The sequence below is a fragment of the Thalassophryne amazonica genome, chromosome 14 (genome assembly GCF_902500255.1).
Source record: "Thalassophryne amazonica chromosome 14, fThaAma1.1, whole genome shotgun sequence".
NCBI classification, from domain to species: Eukaryota; Metazoa; Chordata; class Actinopteri; order Batrachoidiformes; family Batrachoididae; genus Thalassophryne; species Thalassophryne amazonica.
Window position 1 is genome coordinate 72,528,985 of NC_047116.1, and position 17,605 is coordinate 72,546,589.

The 17,605-nt window shown below is 41.1% G+C and overlaps 1 protein-coding gene across 1 annotated transcript in view; it reads left to right on the forward strand.

Annotated features, from left to right (window-relative positions):
• Positions 1 to 17,605, forward strand: part of adcy5 (adenylate cyclase 5) — a 365,757-nt gene that overhangs the window by 337,949 nt on the left and 10,203 nt on the right. The window contains 2 exon segments of the mRNA XM_034185849.1: positions 10,028 to 10,232; positions 10,514 to 10,638. Coding sequence (XP_034041740.1) covers positions 10,028 to 10,232; positions 10,514 to 10,638 — 330 coding nt within the window.

Here is a 17,605-nt window from a genome sequence, read left to right on the forward strand (position 1 = left end):
TCTCGGGAAATCTGATCATAATCTGGTCTACCAATAGCCACAGTATAACCCTCTGGTACAAAGGCAACTGGTAGTCACTCGCTCCATCAGGTGGTGGTCCCCTGAAGTGGAAAGTGCCCTGAGAGACTGCTACAACACCACAGTCTGGGATGAGCTGTTCAACCTGCACGGAGAGGACATAGAGGGGCTGACACACTGTCTGACAGATTATCTTATCTTATGTGCAAACGTTGTCTGCCCAACCAAGACTGTCCATTGTTATCCTAAGAACAAACCGTGGGTAACACGGGAAGTCAAAGCTGTTCTCAACAGGAAAAAGGCCACCTTCAGGAGCAGAGAGACAGAGGCAATGAAGGTAGCACAGCAGGAGGTGAAACTCTGCATGAGGGAAGCAAGGGACAGCTACAGGAGAAAGAGCACAAGCTGAAACAAAATAACATGAGGGAGGTCTGGGAAGGTGTAAAAACCGTCACATGCCATAAAACAAAGACCAGAGGCATAGGGGGGACAACATAGAGGGCAAACGAACTTAACAACTTCTTCAACCAGGTTCAACCAGTCCATGCCCCCCCACCCTCTCCCTCACTGCAGACATCTCTCCTCCTTCCCTCAGCACACCTCCCTCCAGGCATCACAGCAGCAGCCCCATCCTCCTCCTCCACCAAAACACAATGTCCTCCATACCTCCCCGTGGACCAGGTCAGAGGACAGCTGAGGAAGCTTCATCCTAGGAAAGTGGCAGGCCCAGACAAGGTGTGTCCCCGTCTATTGAAGGCCTGTGTGACTGAACTCTCGCCCTCTTCCTGGTTACATTTATGAAAACAAAACCTCTCCATAATTATGATGGGTTTTGGGAGAAATGGTCACTTAATGTTTTTGTCAAAACTTATATGGTGTACTCCCTGGTTTGTCCAGTGCTAACAACCTGTGCAACAAAGCGTATGTCTTCAGTCCAATAAGAGTAAAAAACACCGCCACTTTCTTCACATCTGAAACTTCATTAGCGGCCATAAAATGCTCAAACCTCTCAACATACAACAACCATTGTTCCGTGGCCTCAATATGACCAATGAACCCCGCCATTTTCCTTCTCCATCAGCTTCGCTGTCTTCATATTACAACACCAGCAGTGGGTCAATAATCATTCAATCATCCTTATCGCCAGCTTGTTGTGACTCATTAGTCTTGCAACAGAAGAATTACTCACATGCATAGTGTGGAGGCGAAAGGATTTTAGACCAACATCTATGGCTGTCTGTGGAAAGATTGAGTCATGTCATTGACTGTCAAAATAACAGAGGCTCTTTAATACGAAGCTTCGACACTGTGTCAGTTTGTTTCTGATTGGAACAATGTGAAGTGTGGCTCTTTGGACTCTAATTTTATCCACATGTCAGGGCGGGGGGCCAGTGTGTGGGCAGTCATGCACACCAGGTGTGTAAAGAATGCATCTATCAAACATAACACAGAGTTAATTAAAAAACAAGTCTCACCTGACAAGGCTAAATGATTGTCCTTTTATCTACAAGGAATGATGGATTTTGTCACAGGTTGTGGTCACACGTGGTGTCTCAAGAGTTCTCTTTCATCTGAGAGACTGCCTTCTTATCACAGTGCTGATCGGAGGTCACCTGGAGGTGTGAACAAAGTCTCACCGTGAAGATGTCTTTATTAAGACAGTGCCTTTTCTTCTGCATTGTAATTGATCACCAATGTGGGCCATTTCTGCTTGCAGCTGTTTGTGTCACTCAGAGCCATTTGTGTGATAAGGCTCACGGGCTGACATTATCAGATGCTACCCAGGGGTCATTCAGATGCTGTAAAGCTGAAGATGTTTTGCATACTGAGCATGGGGTCACATGCAGTCAAACAGACATTTAGTTAACAGAAAAAACACATATTTTATCATTTTGCTTCCCAATAGCATCAATATGCTGAAGTTTAAGGAAGCCAAATGGATGACCTGAACTGCATTGCAACTGGTTTATATGTTGACAAACTTGGACAGTCAGCGGAATAGCGCCACACACTGGTGTGAAAGAGTAGTGGCCCTTTTACACTCTAATACATCACAGTATACATTACACTACTTTTGTGAGCCAGACCTTGGTGAATCCATTCCTTGCACCAGAACAGTTTGTCCGCAAGAATAAAGGTGTAGCTTCAATAAAGATATGAATAATATAGAATTTAGAGCCAAAATATTTCTACATACAGTGTTCTTGGCAAAGATGTGACACGTATTCTGAAAGCTGAGATTGGTGTGAACAATTTAGTATGCAACACATGGGTATTATAATTAAACAAGAAAAAAGTACCCTTAAAATGGGAATAACTGAAAGCACTATGGGAAAATCTGGAAAATACCCCTGGACCCCAGAGGGTTAAGGTAAAGTAGTGTGGCACCATCTGTATATTTGCAATGAGATTTTTTCCACTGTTTAATTGTTATGTCCCAGCGATCTGACTTAATCCTATTTGAACTCCTCACCAGGGCGACAGAGGAGAAGGAGGAAATGGAAGAACTGCAAGCCTACAACCGCCGTCTACTCCACAACATCCTCCCCAAAGATGTGGCTGCCCACTTTCTGCAGCAAGAACGGCGCAACGACGAGCTCTATTATCAGTCGTGCGAGTGTGTCGCTGTCATGTTCGCCTCCATCAGCAACTTCTCTGAATTTTATGTGGAGCTGGAAGCCAACAATGAGGGAAGTGGAGTGCCTGCGCCTCCTCAATGAGATCATTGCAGACTTCGATGAGGTGAGGGTGTGTGCATGTTACTGATGATGATGTAATATCTGGGGTGTAAATCTGGTTAAATCTGCGGTGTAAACCCACCACTGATGTAAATCAGTGGTGGTTTATATACAGCAGGTAAAATAAGCATTGAACCGTCACCATTTTTCTCAATAAATATATTTCTAAAGCTGCTTTTGATATGAAATTTCACTAGATGTCTGTAATAACACACAGATGCAAAGAAATGAAAACAAATGTACAGAAATTAAGTTATATGTAATAAAATGGAATGACACAGGTAAAAAAAATATTCAACACTCTAACCGAAATATATTTAATACTTAGTACAAAAGCCTTTGTTGGTAATGATAGCTTTAAGACACCTACTGTATGGAGAAACTAGTCACATGTATTGTTCAGATGAGATGAGATTTTGGCCCATTGTTCCACACAAACAGTCTTCTAATCTTGAAGGTTCCATGGACCTCTTCTATGAACTCTCATCTTTAGTTCTTTCCATAGATTTTCTATTGGATTCAAGGCAGGTGATTGGCTGGACCATTCCAGCAGCTTTGTTTTCATCTCTGAAACCAACTGAGAGTTTCCTTGGCTCTGTGTTTGGGATATCACTTGTCTTGCTGAAAGGTCACCCTCATTTCGCCTTCATCATCCTGGTAAATGGTTAGCTGATTTTCATCAAGAATGTCTCTGTACATTTTTTCCTCATTCATCCTTCCTTCAATTATATGAAGTTTGCCAGTGCTGTATGCTGAAAAACAGCTCTACATCATGATGATCCCACCTCCAAACTTCACTGTTGGATGGTATTTTTGGGGTGATTTGCACTGCCATTTGACCTCCAAACAAGGTGTGTATTATGGCATCCAAAGAGTTCAGTTTTGGTCTCATCTGACCAGACTATATTCTCCCAGCATTTGACAGGCTTGTCTCAATGTTGTGCAGAAAACTTTAAACGAGTTTCAACATGCGTTGTCTTCAGCAGTCTTGTGTGAGTGACCGTCATATAGGCCATGGTGGTATTACTTATTTTCTTTGGAACAATTGTACCTGCTAATTCCAGGTCTTTATGAAGCGCTCCACAAGTGGTCCTTGGTTCTTGAATCACCTGGTTCGTGTGAGGATCACTTGGCCATAGCTGGTTTATGGTGAAATGACATTCTTTTCACTTTCAGATTATGGCTCCAAAACTGGAACATCAGAAGTTTAGAAATTCTTCTGTAACCAATGCGATCAGTATGTTTTGCCACCAATAAGGTTGTGAAGAACTTGAGAAAGCTCATTGCTTTACACATGAAATGTTTCTTGTGTGACACCTCAGTAATGAGACACATTATATAGACCATCAGTTGGGACTGAACCAGCCGGTATTAATTTGCATTGACAAGGGGCAGGATTACTTTCTACATATTTTACTCACCCTGTGTGTGCGTATACACACACACACACACACACACACACACAATGTATGTATATATGTGTGTCACTGCACCAAGGATATCAATCAATCAACTTTTTTCTTATATAGCGCAAATCACAACAAACAGTTGCCCCAAGGCGCTCCATATTGTAAGGCAAGGCCATACAATAATTATGAAAAACCCCAACGGTCAAAACGACCCCCTATGAGCAAGCACTTGGCCACAGTGGGAAGGAAAAACTCCCTTTTAACAGGAAGAAACCTCCAGCAGAACCAGGCTCAGGGAGGGGCAGTCTTCTGCTGAGACTGGTTGGGGCTGAGGGAAAGAACCAGGAAAAAGACATGCCGAGAAGGGGGGCAGAGATCGATCACTAATGATTAAATGCAGAGTGATGCATACGGAGCAAAAAGAGAAAGAAACAGTGCATCATGGGAACCCCCCCACAGTCTACGTCTAAAGCAACATAACCAAGGGATGGTCCAGGGTCACCCGATCCAGCCCTAACTATAAGCCTTAGCGAAAAGGAAAGTTTTAAGCCTAATCTTAAAAGTAGAGAGGGTATCTGTCTCCCTGATCTGAATTGGGAGCTGGTTCCACAGGAGAGGAGCCTGAAAGCTGAAGGCTCTGCCTCCCATTCTACTCTTACAAACCCTAGGAACTACAAGTAAGCCCGCAGTCTGAGAGCGAAGCGCTCTAATGGGGTAATATGGTACTACGAGGTCCCTAAGATAAGATGGGACCTGATTATTCAAAACCTTATAAGTAAGAAGAAGAATTTTAAATTCTATTCTAGAATTAACAGGAAGCCAATGAAGAGAGGCCAACACGGGTGAGATATGCTCTCTCCTGCTAGTCCCCGTCAGTACTCTAGCTGCAGCATTCTGAACCAACTGAAGGCTTTTTAGGGAACTTTTAGGACAACCTGATAATAATGAATTACAATAGTCCAGCCTAGAGGAAATAAATGCATGAATTAGTTTTTCAGCATCACTCTGAGACAAGACCTTTCTGATTTTAGAGATATTGCGTAAATGCAAAAAGGCAGTCCTACATATTTGTTTAATATGCGCTTTGAATGACATATCCTGATCAAAAATGACTCCAAGATTTCTCACAGTATTACTAGAGATCAGGGAAATGCCATCCAGAGTAACGATCTGGTTAGACACCATGCTTCTAAGATTTGTGGGGCCAAGTACAATAACTTCAGTTTTATCTGAGTTTAAAAGCAGGAAATTAGAGGTCATCCATGTCTTTATGTCTGTAAGACAATCCTGCAGTTTAGCTAATTGGTGTGTATCCTCTGGCTTCATGGATAGATAAAGCTGGGTATCATCTGCGTAACAATGAAAATTTAAGCAATACCGTCTAATAATACTGCCTAAGGGAAGCATGTATAAAGTGAATAAAATTGGTCCTAGCACAGAACCTTGTGGAACTCCATAATTAACTTTAGTCTGTGAAGAAGATTCCCCATTTACATGAACAAACTGTAATCTGTTAGACAAATATGATTCAAACCACCGCAGCGCAGTGCCTTTAATACCTATGACATGCTCTAATCTCTGTAATAAAATTTTATGGTCAACAGTATGAAAAGCAGCACTGAGGTCCAACAGAACAAGCACAGAGATAAGTCCACTGTCCGAAGCCATAAGAAGATCATTTGTAACCTTCACTAATGCTGTTTCTGTACTATGTTGAATTCTAAAACCTGACTGAAACTCTTCAAATAGACCATTCCTCTGCAGGTGATCAGTTAGCTGTTTTACAACTACCCTCTCAAGAATCTTTGAGAGAAAAGGAAGGTTGGAGATTGGCCTATAATTAGCTAAGATAGCTGGGTCAAGTGATGGCTTTTTAAGTAATGGTTTAATTACTGCCACCTTAAAGGCCTGTGGTACATAACCAACTAACAAAGATAGATTGATCATATTTAAGATTGAAGCATTAAATAATGGTAGGACTTCCTTGAGCAGCCTGGCAGGAATGGGGTCTAATAAACATGTTGATGGTTTGGATGAAGTAACTAATGAAAATAACTCAGACAGAACAATTGGAGAGAAAGAGTCTAACCAAATACCGGCATCACTGAAAGCAGCCAAAGATAACGATACATCTTTGGGATGGTTATGAGTAATTTTTTCTCTAATAGTCAAAATTTTGTTAGCAAAGAAAGTCATGAAGTCATTACTAGTTAAAGTTAATGGAATACTCAGCTCAATAGAGCTCTGACTCTTTGTCAGCCTGGCTACAGTGCTGAAAAGAAACCTGGGGTTGTTCTTATTTTCTTCAATTAGTGATGAGTAGAAAGATGTCCTAGCTTTACGGAGGGCTTTTTATAGAGCAACAAACTCTTTTTCCAGGCTAAGTGAAGATCTTCTAAATTAGTGAGACGCCATTTCCTCTCCAACTTACGGGTTATCTGCTTTAAGCTACGAGTTTGTGAGTTATACCACGGAGTCAGACACTTCTGATTTAAAGCTCTCTTTTTCAGAGGAGCTACAGCATCCAAGTTGTCTTCAATGAGGATGTAAAACTATTGACGAGATACTCTAACTCCCTTACAGAGTTTAGGTAGCTACTCTGCTCTGTGTTGGTATATGACATTAGAGAACATAAAGAAGGAATCATATCCTTAAACCTAGTTACAGCGCTTTCTGAAAGACTTCTAGTGTAATGAAACTTATTCCCCACTGCAGGGTAGTCCATCAGGGTAAATGTAAATGTTATTAAAAAATGATCAGACAGAAGGGAGTTTTCAGGGAATACTGTTAAGTCTTCTATTTCCATACCATAAGTCAGAACAAGATCTAAAATATGATTAAAGTGGTGGGTGGACTCATTTACTTTTTCAGCAAAGCCGATAGAGTCTAATAATAGATTAAATGCAGTGTTGAGGCTGTCATTCTCAGCATCTGTGTGGATGTTAAAATCGCCCACTATAATTATCTTATCTGAGCTAAGCACTAAGTCAGACAAAAGGTCTGAAAATTCACAGAGAAACTCACAGTAACGACCAGGTGGACGATAGATAATAACAAATAAAACTGGTTTTTGGGACTTCCAATTTGGATGGACAAGACTAAGAGACAAGCTTTCAAATGAATTAAAGCTCTGTCTAGGTTTTTGATTAATTAATAAGCTGGAATGGAAGATTGCTGCTAATCCTCCGCCCCGGCCCGTGCTACGAGCATTCTGACAGTTAGTGTGACTCGGGGGTGTTGACTCATTTAAACTAACATATTCATCCTGCTGTAACCAGGTTTCTGTTAGGCAGAATAAATCAATACGTTGATCAATTATTATATAATTTACCAACAGGGACTTAGAAGAGAGAGACCTAATGTTTAATAGACCACATTTAACTGTTTTAGTCTGTGGTGCAATTGAAGGTGCTATATTATTTTTTCTTTTTGAATTTTTATGCTTAAATAGATTTTTGCTGGTATTGGTGGTCTGGGAGCAGGCACCGTCTCTACGGGGATGGGGTAATGAGGGGATGGCAGGGGGAGAGAAGCTGCAGAGAGGTGTATAAGACCACAGCTCTGCCTCCTGGTCCCAACGCTAGACAGTCACAGTTTGGAGGATCCAAAAAAATTGGCCAGATTTCTAGAAATGAGAGCTGCTCCCTCTAAATTGGGATGGATGCCGTCTCTCCTAACAAGACCAGGTTTTCCCCAGAAGCTTTGCCAATTATCAATGAAGCCCACCTAATTTTTTGGACACCACTCAGACAGCCAGCAATTCAAGGAGAACATGCGGCTAAACATGTCACTCCCGGTCTGATTGGGGAGGGGCCCAGAGAAAACAACAGAGTCCGACATTGTTTTTGCAAAGTTACACACCGATTTAATGTTAATTTTAGTGACCTCCGATTGGCGTAACCGAGTGTCATTACTGCCGACGTGAATTACAATCTTACCCAATTTACCCTTAGCCCTAGCCAGCAATTTCAAATGTCCTTCGATGTCGCCTGCTCTGGCCCCCGGAAGACAATTGACAATGGTTGCTGGTGTCGCTAACTTCACATTTCTCAAAACAGAGTCGCCAATAACCAGAGTTTGATCCTCGGCGAGTGTATCGTCGAGTGGGGAAAAACGGTTAGAGATGTGAACGGGTTGACGGTGTACACGGGGCTTCTGTTTAGGGCTACGCTTCCTCCTCACAGTCACCCAGTCAGCCTGCTTTCCTGACTGCACGGGATCTGCCAGGGGGGAACTAACGGCGGCTAAGCTACCTTGGTCCGCACCGACTACAGGGGCCTGGCTAGCTGTAGAATTTTCCACGGTGCGGAGCCGAGCCTCCAATTCGCCCAGCCTGGCCTCCAAAGCTACGAATAAGCTGCACTTATTACAAGTACCGTTACTGCTAAAGGAGGCCGAGGAATAACTAAACATTTCACACCCAGAGCAGAAAAGTACGGGAGAGACAGGAGAAGCCGCCATGCTAAACCGGCTAAGAGCTAGTAGCTGCGCTAAGCTAGCGGATTCCCAAAAACACACAAAGTGAATAATGTGCAAATAATCCAGAGGTGATTCAGCAGAAGGAGTGCCCCAATCAAGGCACCAAACAGGCCATGAAGCAGCACAGGCAACGCACGACAACAGCGAACGCACGACAACGGTGCTAAAATAAAATAAAAATAAAAAAATAAAAACGAAAGCGTTAGCAAGCTAGTTAGCTTGCCAACACTAATGAAAGTTAGCTGATAAAAGTGCTCCGTCGCGATGTTTCGACCGTTAGAGGTCTTCCTTAGGCGTTGGAGCACAGTGAAAAAGTAAAAAAAAAGTAAAAAGGTAAAAAAGTAAAAAAGTATTGAAAAAGACTGTTAGTTCAAGTCCAAAGCAGCAGGTAGCAGTGTCTGTGTAAACAGTCCCAACAGAGAGCCAAAATTCTGATGCAATCTCACTCACTTATGTTACAAAGTACTGAGCTGAACTTTTTTTATTGACCAAATACTTATTTCCCACCATAATTTACAAATAAATTCTTTAAAAACCCTACAATGTGATTTCCTGGAATTTTTTTTTATCATTTTTTTCTCTCATAGTTGAAGTGTACCTATGATGAAAATTACAGACCTCTCTCATCTTTCTAAGTAGGAGAACTTGCACAATCAGGGACTGATTAAATACTTTTTTTACCCCACTGTATATATGTGTATATGTGTGTGTGTGTATGTGTGTGTGTACATGTGATTTCTTAGTTCTTTTTTTAAATAAATTTGCAAAAATTAAAAAAAAAACTTTAGTCACATTTTCAGGTGGTATTGTGTGTAGAATTTTCAGGAAAAAAATAATTTCATTACTTTTGGAATAAGGCTGTAACATAAAATATGGATAAAGTGAAGTGCTGTGAATTTTGTATAAGGACAATAAATATTCTGATTCTGATATTTGTCAATGATATTTACATGGGTTGACCAGTTTCTTAATTCAGGTATTTCATCACAAAACATTTACTGCCACGACAAATCATACTTCCACGCAATGAATACAGCAGAGTGAGAGGTATCATTTTGTGAGTGTAATCACAGATAATTAAATTATGATTAAGATTTAAAAGTGTATAAATATTGTTTTACTTTGACTGTGATTTTTAGACTTAAATTCTCATTTCAGAAAGTAAATGTTGCACCTTTTTGATATTTGGAATTGTTGTGCGCTGTTGTGGTTTGTTTTATAGTTGTCATTTATTATTTTATTATTTTAATTTATTTTGTTTAGTGCTTTGTTTCCTGTGAAAGTCCAATATAAATGATCAGGATAACTATTATTAATAATGAATATAAATTAAAAAGTCTTTTGGCTTTGTGAATTATGTCTTACCACTTCTGTTGCTGTCAGATCATCAGTGAGGACCGGTTCCGGCAGCTGGAGAAAATCAAGACTATAGGCTCCACCTACATGGCAGCCTCTGGACTCAATGACTCCACATACGACAAAGTCGGACGCACACATATACGTGCCCTGGCTGACTATGCCATGAGGCGATGGACCAGATGAAGTACATCAATGAAACACTCATTCAACAACTTCAAGATGAAGATAGGTGGGCTTTGATAAACAGAGGAAAACCTTGTTGCTCAGAGATTTTGGATCTCTAATGTGGAAGAAAATAACCAAGATTTGAAGTAGCTGAGTTGAAACAGAAGAATTAATTCCTAAAATGTTTTAACTGCATCAGATTTACCAGTTTTCATTTCTGTAATCATGAGTCTTTGTTTTTCTAATTTTTTGAAATGGTGACAATCTAAAACACATCAGCTGCTTTATGTCCTTGATTCCTTTATGACATCATATTGCAGATGTATAAAACATGTCCCTTCTCAGGTCTCAACACTGGTCCGGTGGTTGCCGGGGTGATCGGTGCCAGGAAGCCTCAGTATGACATCTGGGGAAACACGGTCAATGTGGCGAGTCGAATGGACAGCACTGGTGTTCCAGAGAAGATTCAGGTGTGAAGTGTCACTTCAAAATCTTTATTTGATTTAATTGTTACTTTAATAAACTAGATTTAATCATGTGATGCAAGGGTCAAAGCTTGGAATCAAATTTAACATACGATGGATTTGAGGAACAAATGCAACACATTCTTCATACTCAAATGAGTAAACGTACAGAAATCTGTACATTTTAAATTAATCAAACATTAATTGGTACATTGTAATGAAAGTATATCAACAATCATATTTGTTCCCAGTTACAACTAACTAGCATGTTGCCCGTGGGGATCCACAAGCTCTAGATTGAATAGTGTTTATAAAATAGGTAGCTGACATTTTTCAAGGGCGGTAATAAATTATGCAAAGTTTCTATAATGAGTTGGAATGGCGTGTGAGTCCAGAACCTTAGAACCTTTGGCCTCAACAGTTTTTAGAAGAACTCAACCCTTTTATTTCCTGTTAATTACATATTTTTAATGTTAATTTACTCTCTTAATGTATTTATAAATTGTTTAGGTGCTTATTGTCATATGTACATCATTATTATTATTATTATTATTATTGTGATTATTATTTATTGTATTATTACTTATATTTTTGTCATTGATTTTGAAATGGACCACAATGGAAATAAGTGTTTTCACTTTCTTGTGTCATCTATGCATTTTAACGTATTAAACAATTGTGTTACTACATTGAACTTACTAAATAAAATCAAGCATGCATTCCCGCACACACGCACGCATGCATGCTTTTAATATGTAGATGATTTAGCACCCCCTGCTAGAATGGCATGTGAGTCCAGAATGTAATTATCAATGCCCATTGTTCATTATTACCTAATATCCATAGTTTCTCCAAAAATATTAGTCCTATCAACATTCCATTTGGCGGCGTTCGTCATTGACCCCTAATACATAAGCATACCAAACAGCAAATGTCACCTCTCCACAGTTTGTCCATGATCAATGTTATACACTCGCATGCACACAGAGCTTTTTGTCATTTATTGAGTAATCAGAAAAGTAACTAAGTTACTTTTCAAGGAGTAATCAGTAATTGGATTACTTTTTCAAAGTAACTGCAACACTGTTTGCAAGTAAATCCTCACGTTCCCTGAATACACGCTCACGTTGGATTGCACCATTTGCAAGATCGTCTAACAATGCTAATGCAGCCAGTGTTAGTGCCATTTTACACATCACTTTGCAGATGCTTTTATATCCACCCACATAATTGCAAACACGTGGGTGTGCTAATTGTTCATCAGTGTGAGTCTGATGTGCACATCACTGTGATGACCTCATGCTTTCACACTCTTGACGGTTCCCTGTGTCACCTCTAGCTGTCAGCTGTGGCACAAATAGCTGTGGAAACGTGAGTATGCCAGCCAGGATTTTTGCGTGATGCACTACACATTTCCACGGTCATTTCACTTTTGATACATCTGAACATGGCCATGGAGATGAACATACGCAGCCTTTGTACATGAGGCCCCGGGACTCTTCCTAGAGCTGGTCACCTGTCTAAGCTGAGTGATCGGGGGAGAAAAGCCTTAGTAAGGGAGGTGACCAAGAACCTGATGGTCACTCTGTCAGAACTCCAGCATTCCTCTGTGGAGAGAGGAGAACCTTCCAGAACGACAATCATCTCTGCAGCAATCCACCAATCAGGACTGTATGGTAGAGTGGCGGAAGGTACTCCTCAGTTAAAGGCACATGGCAGCCTGCCTGGAGTTTGCTAAAAGGCACCTGAAGGACTCTCAGACCATGAGAAACAAACTTCTCTGGTCTGATGAGACATAGATTGAACTCTTTGGTGTGAATTCCAGGGGTCATGTCTGGAGGAAACCAGGCACCATCCCTACAGTGAAGCATGGTGGTGGCAGCATCATGTTGTGGGGATGTTTTTCAGTGGCAGGAACTGGGCGACTAGTCAAGAGTGAGGGAAAGATGAATGCAGCAATGTACATAGACATCCTGGATGAAAAGCTGCTCCAGAGCGCTCCTGAACTCAGACTGAGGCAACAGTTCATCTTTCAGCAGGACAATGACTCTAAGCACACAGCCAAGATATCAAAGGAGTGGTTTCAGGACAACTCTGTGAATGTCCTTGACTGACCCAGCCAGAGCCCAGACCTGAATCTGCTTGAACATCTGCCTGAGCTCAGAAAATGTCTGTGCACTGACACTCCCCATCCAACCTGATGGAGCTTGAGAGGTGCTGCAAAGAGGAATGGACAACGACAAAGATAGGTGCACCAAGCTTGTGGCATCATATTCAAGAAGACTTGAGGCTGTAATTGCTGCCAAAGGTGCTTCAACAAAGTGTTGAGCAAAGGGTGTGAATACTTAAGTACATGTGATTTCTTTTTTATTATTATTATTTTAATAAATTTGCAAAAATTAAAAAAGAGAAAAACTTTTTTCATGTTGTATTATGGGGTGTTGTGAGTAGAATTTTGAGGGAAAAAAATGAATTTACTCCATTTTGGCTGTAACATAACAAAATGTAGAAAAAGTGAAGTGCTTTGAATACTTTCTGGGTGCACCGTAAGTTGTTTTGAGGCATTTATAGTTCTGCAGAAAAGTTGAAATCTCACAGTAACAGACTTTTGGAGAGAATGACTTAAAATTGCTTCTTTTGCAATAAATAGCTTTCACACAGTTTCTGCTTATTGCATTTTACTGTGATTATGAGCTTCAGTTTGTCTTGGTGAAAAATGACAAATTGATCTATTGTGCACAAGCTCTGCAGAAAATTTACTCAGCACACATTTAGAATGATTCAGATTGAGAAATTAAAGTGAATGAAAAACTAATTAAAAAGGGTACACTGGCTTTGCTCTATCAGATGTGAAATCATTAAAGCTTAATAACCACAAACTGCAGCTGAAACCCTTTAATTTCAAACTCCGGGAGCCTCCTCACTGTAGCTCCCTAAAACCATTGACACAGGAGTGAATATCAAATCAAATCAATTTTATTTATATAGCGCCAAATCACAACAAACAGTTGCCCCAAGGCACTTTATATTGTAAGACAAGGCCATACAATAATTGCGGAAAAACCCCAATGATCAAAACGACCCCCTGTGAGCAAGCACTTGGCAGCAGTGGGAAGGAAAAACTCCTTTTTAACAGGAAGAAACCTCCAGCAGAACCCGGCTCAGGGAGGGGCAGTCTTCTGCTGGGACTGGTTGGGGCTGAGGGAGAGAACCAGGAAAAAGACATGCTGTGGAGGGGAGCAGGGATCAATCACTAATGAATAAATGCAGAGTGGTGCATACAGAGCAAAAAGAGAAAGAAACACTCAGTGCATCATGGGAACCCCCCAGCAGTCTAAGTCTATAGCAGCATAACTAAGGGATGGTTCAGGGTCACCTGATCCAGCCCTAACTATAAGCTTTAGCAAAAAGGAAAGTTTTAAGCCTAATCTTAAAAGTAGAGAGGGTGTCTGTCTCCCTGATCTGAATTGGGAGCTGGTTCCACAGGAGAAAAGAAACCTGGGGTTGTTCTTATTTTCTTCAATTATTGATGAGTAGTAAGATGTCCTAGCTTTACGGAGGGCTTTTTTATAGAGCAACAGACTCTTTTTCCAGGCTAAGTGAAGATCTTCTAAATTAGTGAGACGCCATTTCCTCTCCAACTTACATGTTATCTGCTTTAAGCTGCAAGTTTGTGAGTTATACCATGGAGTCAGGCACTTGTGATTTAAAGCTCTCTTTTTCAGAGGAGCTACAGCATCCAAAGTTGTCTTCAATGAGGATGTAAAACTATTGACGAGATACTCTATCTCACTTACAGAGTTTAGGTAGCTACTCTGCACTGTGTTGGTATATGGCATTAGAGAACATAAAGAAGGAATCATATCCTTAAACCTAGTTACAGCGCTTTCTGAAAGACTTCTAGTGTAATGAAACTTATTCCCCACTGCTGGGTAGTCCATCAGAGTAAATGTAAATGTTATTAAGAAATGATCAGACAGAAGGGAGTTTTCAGGGAATACTGTTAAGCCTTCAATTTCCATACCGTAAGTCAGAACAAGATCTAAGATATGATTAAAGTGGTGGGTGGACTCATTTACATTTTGAGCAAAGCCAATTGAGTCTAATAATAGATTAAATGCAGTGTTGAGGCTGTCATTCTCAGCATCTGTGTGGATGTTAAAATCGCCCACTATAATTATCTGAGCTAAGCACTAAGTCAGACAAAGGTCTGAAAATTCACAGAGAAACTCACAGTAACGACCAGGTGGATGATAGATAATAACAAATAAAACTGGTTTTTGGGACTTCCAATTTGGATGGACAAGACTAAGAGTCAAGCTTTCAAATGAATTAAAGCTCTGTCTGGGTTTTTGATTAATTAATAAGCTGGAATGTAAGATTGCTGCTAATCCTCCGCCTCGGCCCATGCTACGAGCATTCTGGCAGTTAGTGTGACTCGGGGGTGTTGACTCATTTAGACTAACAAATTCATCCTGCTGTAACCAGGTTTCTGTAAGGCAGAATAAATCAATATGTTGATCAATTATTATATAATTTACTAACAGGGACTTAGAAGAGAGAGACCTAATGTTTAATAGACCACATTTAACTGTTTTAGTCTGTGGTGCAATTGAAGGTGCTATATTATTTTTTCTTTTTGAATTTTTATGCTTAAATAGATTTTTGCTGGTTATTGGTGGTCAGGGAGCAGGCACCGTCTCTACGGGGATGGGGTAATGAGGGGATGGCAGGGGGAGAGAAGCTGCTAAAGGAGGCCGAGGAATAACTAAACATTTCACACCCAGAGCAGAAAAGTGCGGGAGAGACAGGAGAAGCCGCCATGCTAAACCGGCTAAGAGCTAGTAGCTGCGCTAAGCTAGCGGATTCCTAAAAGCACACAAAGTGAATAATGTGTAAATAATTTAGAGGTGATTCAGCAGAGGGAGTGCTTTAGTTAAGGCACGTGAAGATTACACTGTGAAACAAATCGTTATCTAGTTAACTAGATCAATCTAACTGCGCAGATTAAACAGCTAACAGATACAGCAAAACACAGCTGTGCTCCGGAACAGGAAGTGATACAATACCGCAGTGAGAGCCAACCACCAGTAGAGGCAAGCCAATGTCACCAGCCAATATGATGTGCACCTTCAAATAAATGTGAAATTTAAAAAGCATCTGGCTAATGATGCCATTAGTACCTGACTTCATCATATCTTGTAGCTTGTCACATAGCACATAGCTTGTCATGTGTGTTGCACAGCGTTGCATGCTATTACAGTGTGTTTGGTTTGGCGTGTTGTCAGACTGCACTCTACTGGTGGTTGGTTCTCACTGCGGTATTGTATCACTTCCTGTTCCGGAGCACAGCAGTGTTTTGCTGTATCTGTTTGCTGTTTAATCTGCGTAGTTAGATTGATCCAGATAACTAGATAACAATTTATTTCACAGTGTAATCTTCACGTGCCTTAACTAAAGCACCCTCTCTGCTGAATCTCCTCTAAATTATTTTCACATTCTTCACTTTGTGTGTTTTTAGGAATCCGCTAGCTTAGCGCAGCTATTAGCTCTTAGCCGGTTTAGCATGGTGGCTTCTCCTGTCTCTCCCGCACTTTTGCGCTGGGTGTGAAATGTTTAGTTATTGCTCGGCCTCCTTTAGCAGTAACGGTACTTGTAATAAGTGTAGCTTGTTCGTAGCTTTGGAGGCCAGGCTGGGCGAATTGGAGACTCGGCTCCACACCTTGGAAAATCCTACAGCTAGCCAGGCCCCTGTAGTTGGTGCGGACCAAGATAGCTTAGCCGCCATTAGCTGCCCCCCAGCAGATCCCGAGCAGCCGGGAAAGCAGGCCAGCTGGGTGACTGTGAGGAAGAAGCATAGTTCTAAACAGAAGCCCCCTGTACACCACTAACCCGTTCACATAACCGTTTTTCCCCACTCGGCGACACACCCGCCGAGGATCAAACTCTGGTTATTGGCGACTCTGTTTTGACAAATGTGAAGTTAGCGACACCAGCAACCATAGTCAAATGTCTTCCGGGGGCCAGAGCAGGCGACATTGAAGGAAATTTGAAACTGCTGGCAAAGGCTAAACGTAAATTTGGTAAGATTGTAATTCACGTCGGCAGTAATGACACCCGGTTACGCCAATCGGAGGTCACTAAAATTAATATTGATTCGGTGTGTAACTTTGCAAAAACAATGTCGGACTCTGTAGTTTTCTCTGGGCCCCTCCCCATTCAGACCGGGAGTGACATGTTTAGCCGCATGTTCTCCTTGAATTGCTGGCTGTCTGAGTGGTGTCCAAAAAATGAGGTGGGCTTCATAGATAATTGGCAAAGCTTCTGGGGAACCTGGTCTTGTTAGGAGAGATGGCATCCATCCCACTTTGGATGGAGCAGCTCTCATTTCTAGAAATCTGGCCAATTTTATTAAACCCTCCAAATCGTGACTATCCAGGGTTGGGACCAGGAAGCAGAGTTGTAGTCTTACACACGTCTCTGCAGCTTCTCTCCCCCTGCCATCCCCCCAATACCCATCCCCGTAGAGACGGTGCCTGCTCCCAGACCACCAATAACCAGCAAAATCTATTTAAGCATAAAAATTCAAAAAGAAAAAATAATATAGCACCTTCAACTGCACCACAGACTAAAACAGTTAAATGTGGTTTATTAAACATTAGGTCTCTCTCTTCTAAGTCCCTGTTAGTAAATGATATAATAATTGATCAACATATTGAATTATTCTGCCTTACAGAAACCTGGTTACAGCAGGATGATTATGTTAGTTTAAATGAGTCAACACCCCCGAGTCACACTAACTGTGAAAATGCTCGAAGCACAGGACGAGGAGGAGGATTAGCAGCAATCTTCCACTCCAGCTTATTAATTAATCAAAGACCCAGACAGAGCTTTAATTCATTTGAAAGCTTGACTCTTAGTCTTGTCCATCCAAATTGGAAGTCTCAAAAACCAGTTTTATTTGTTATTATCT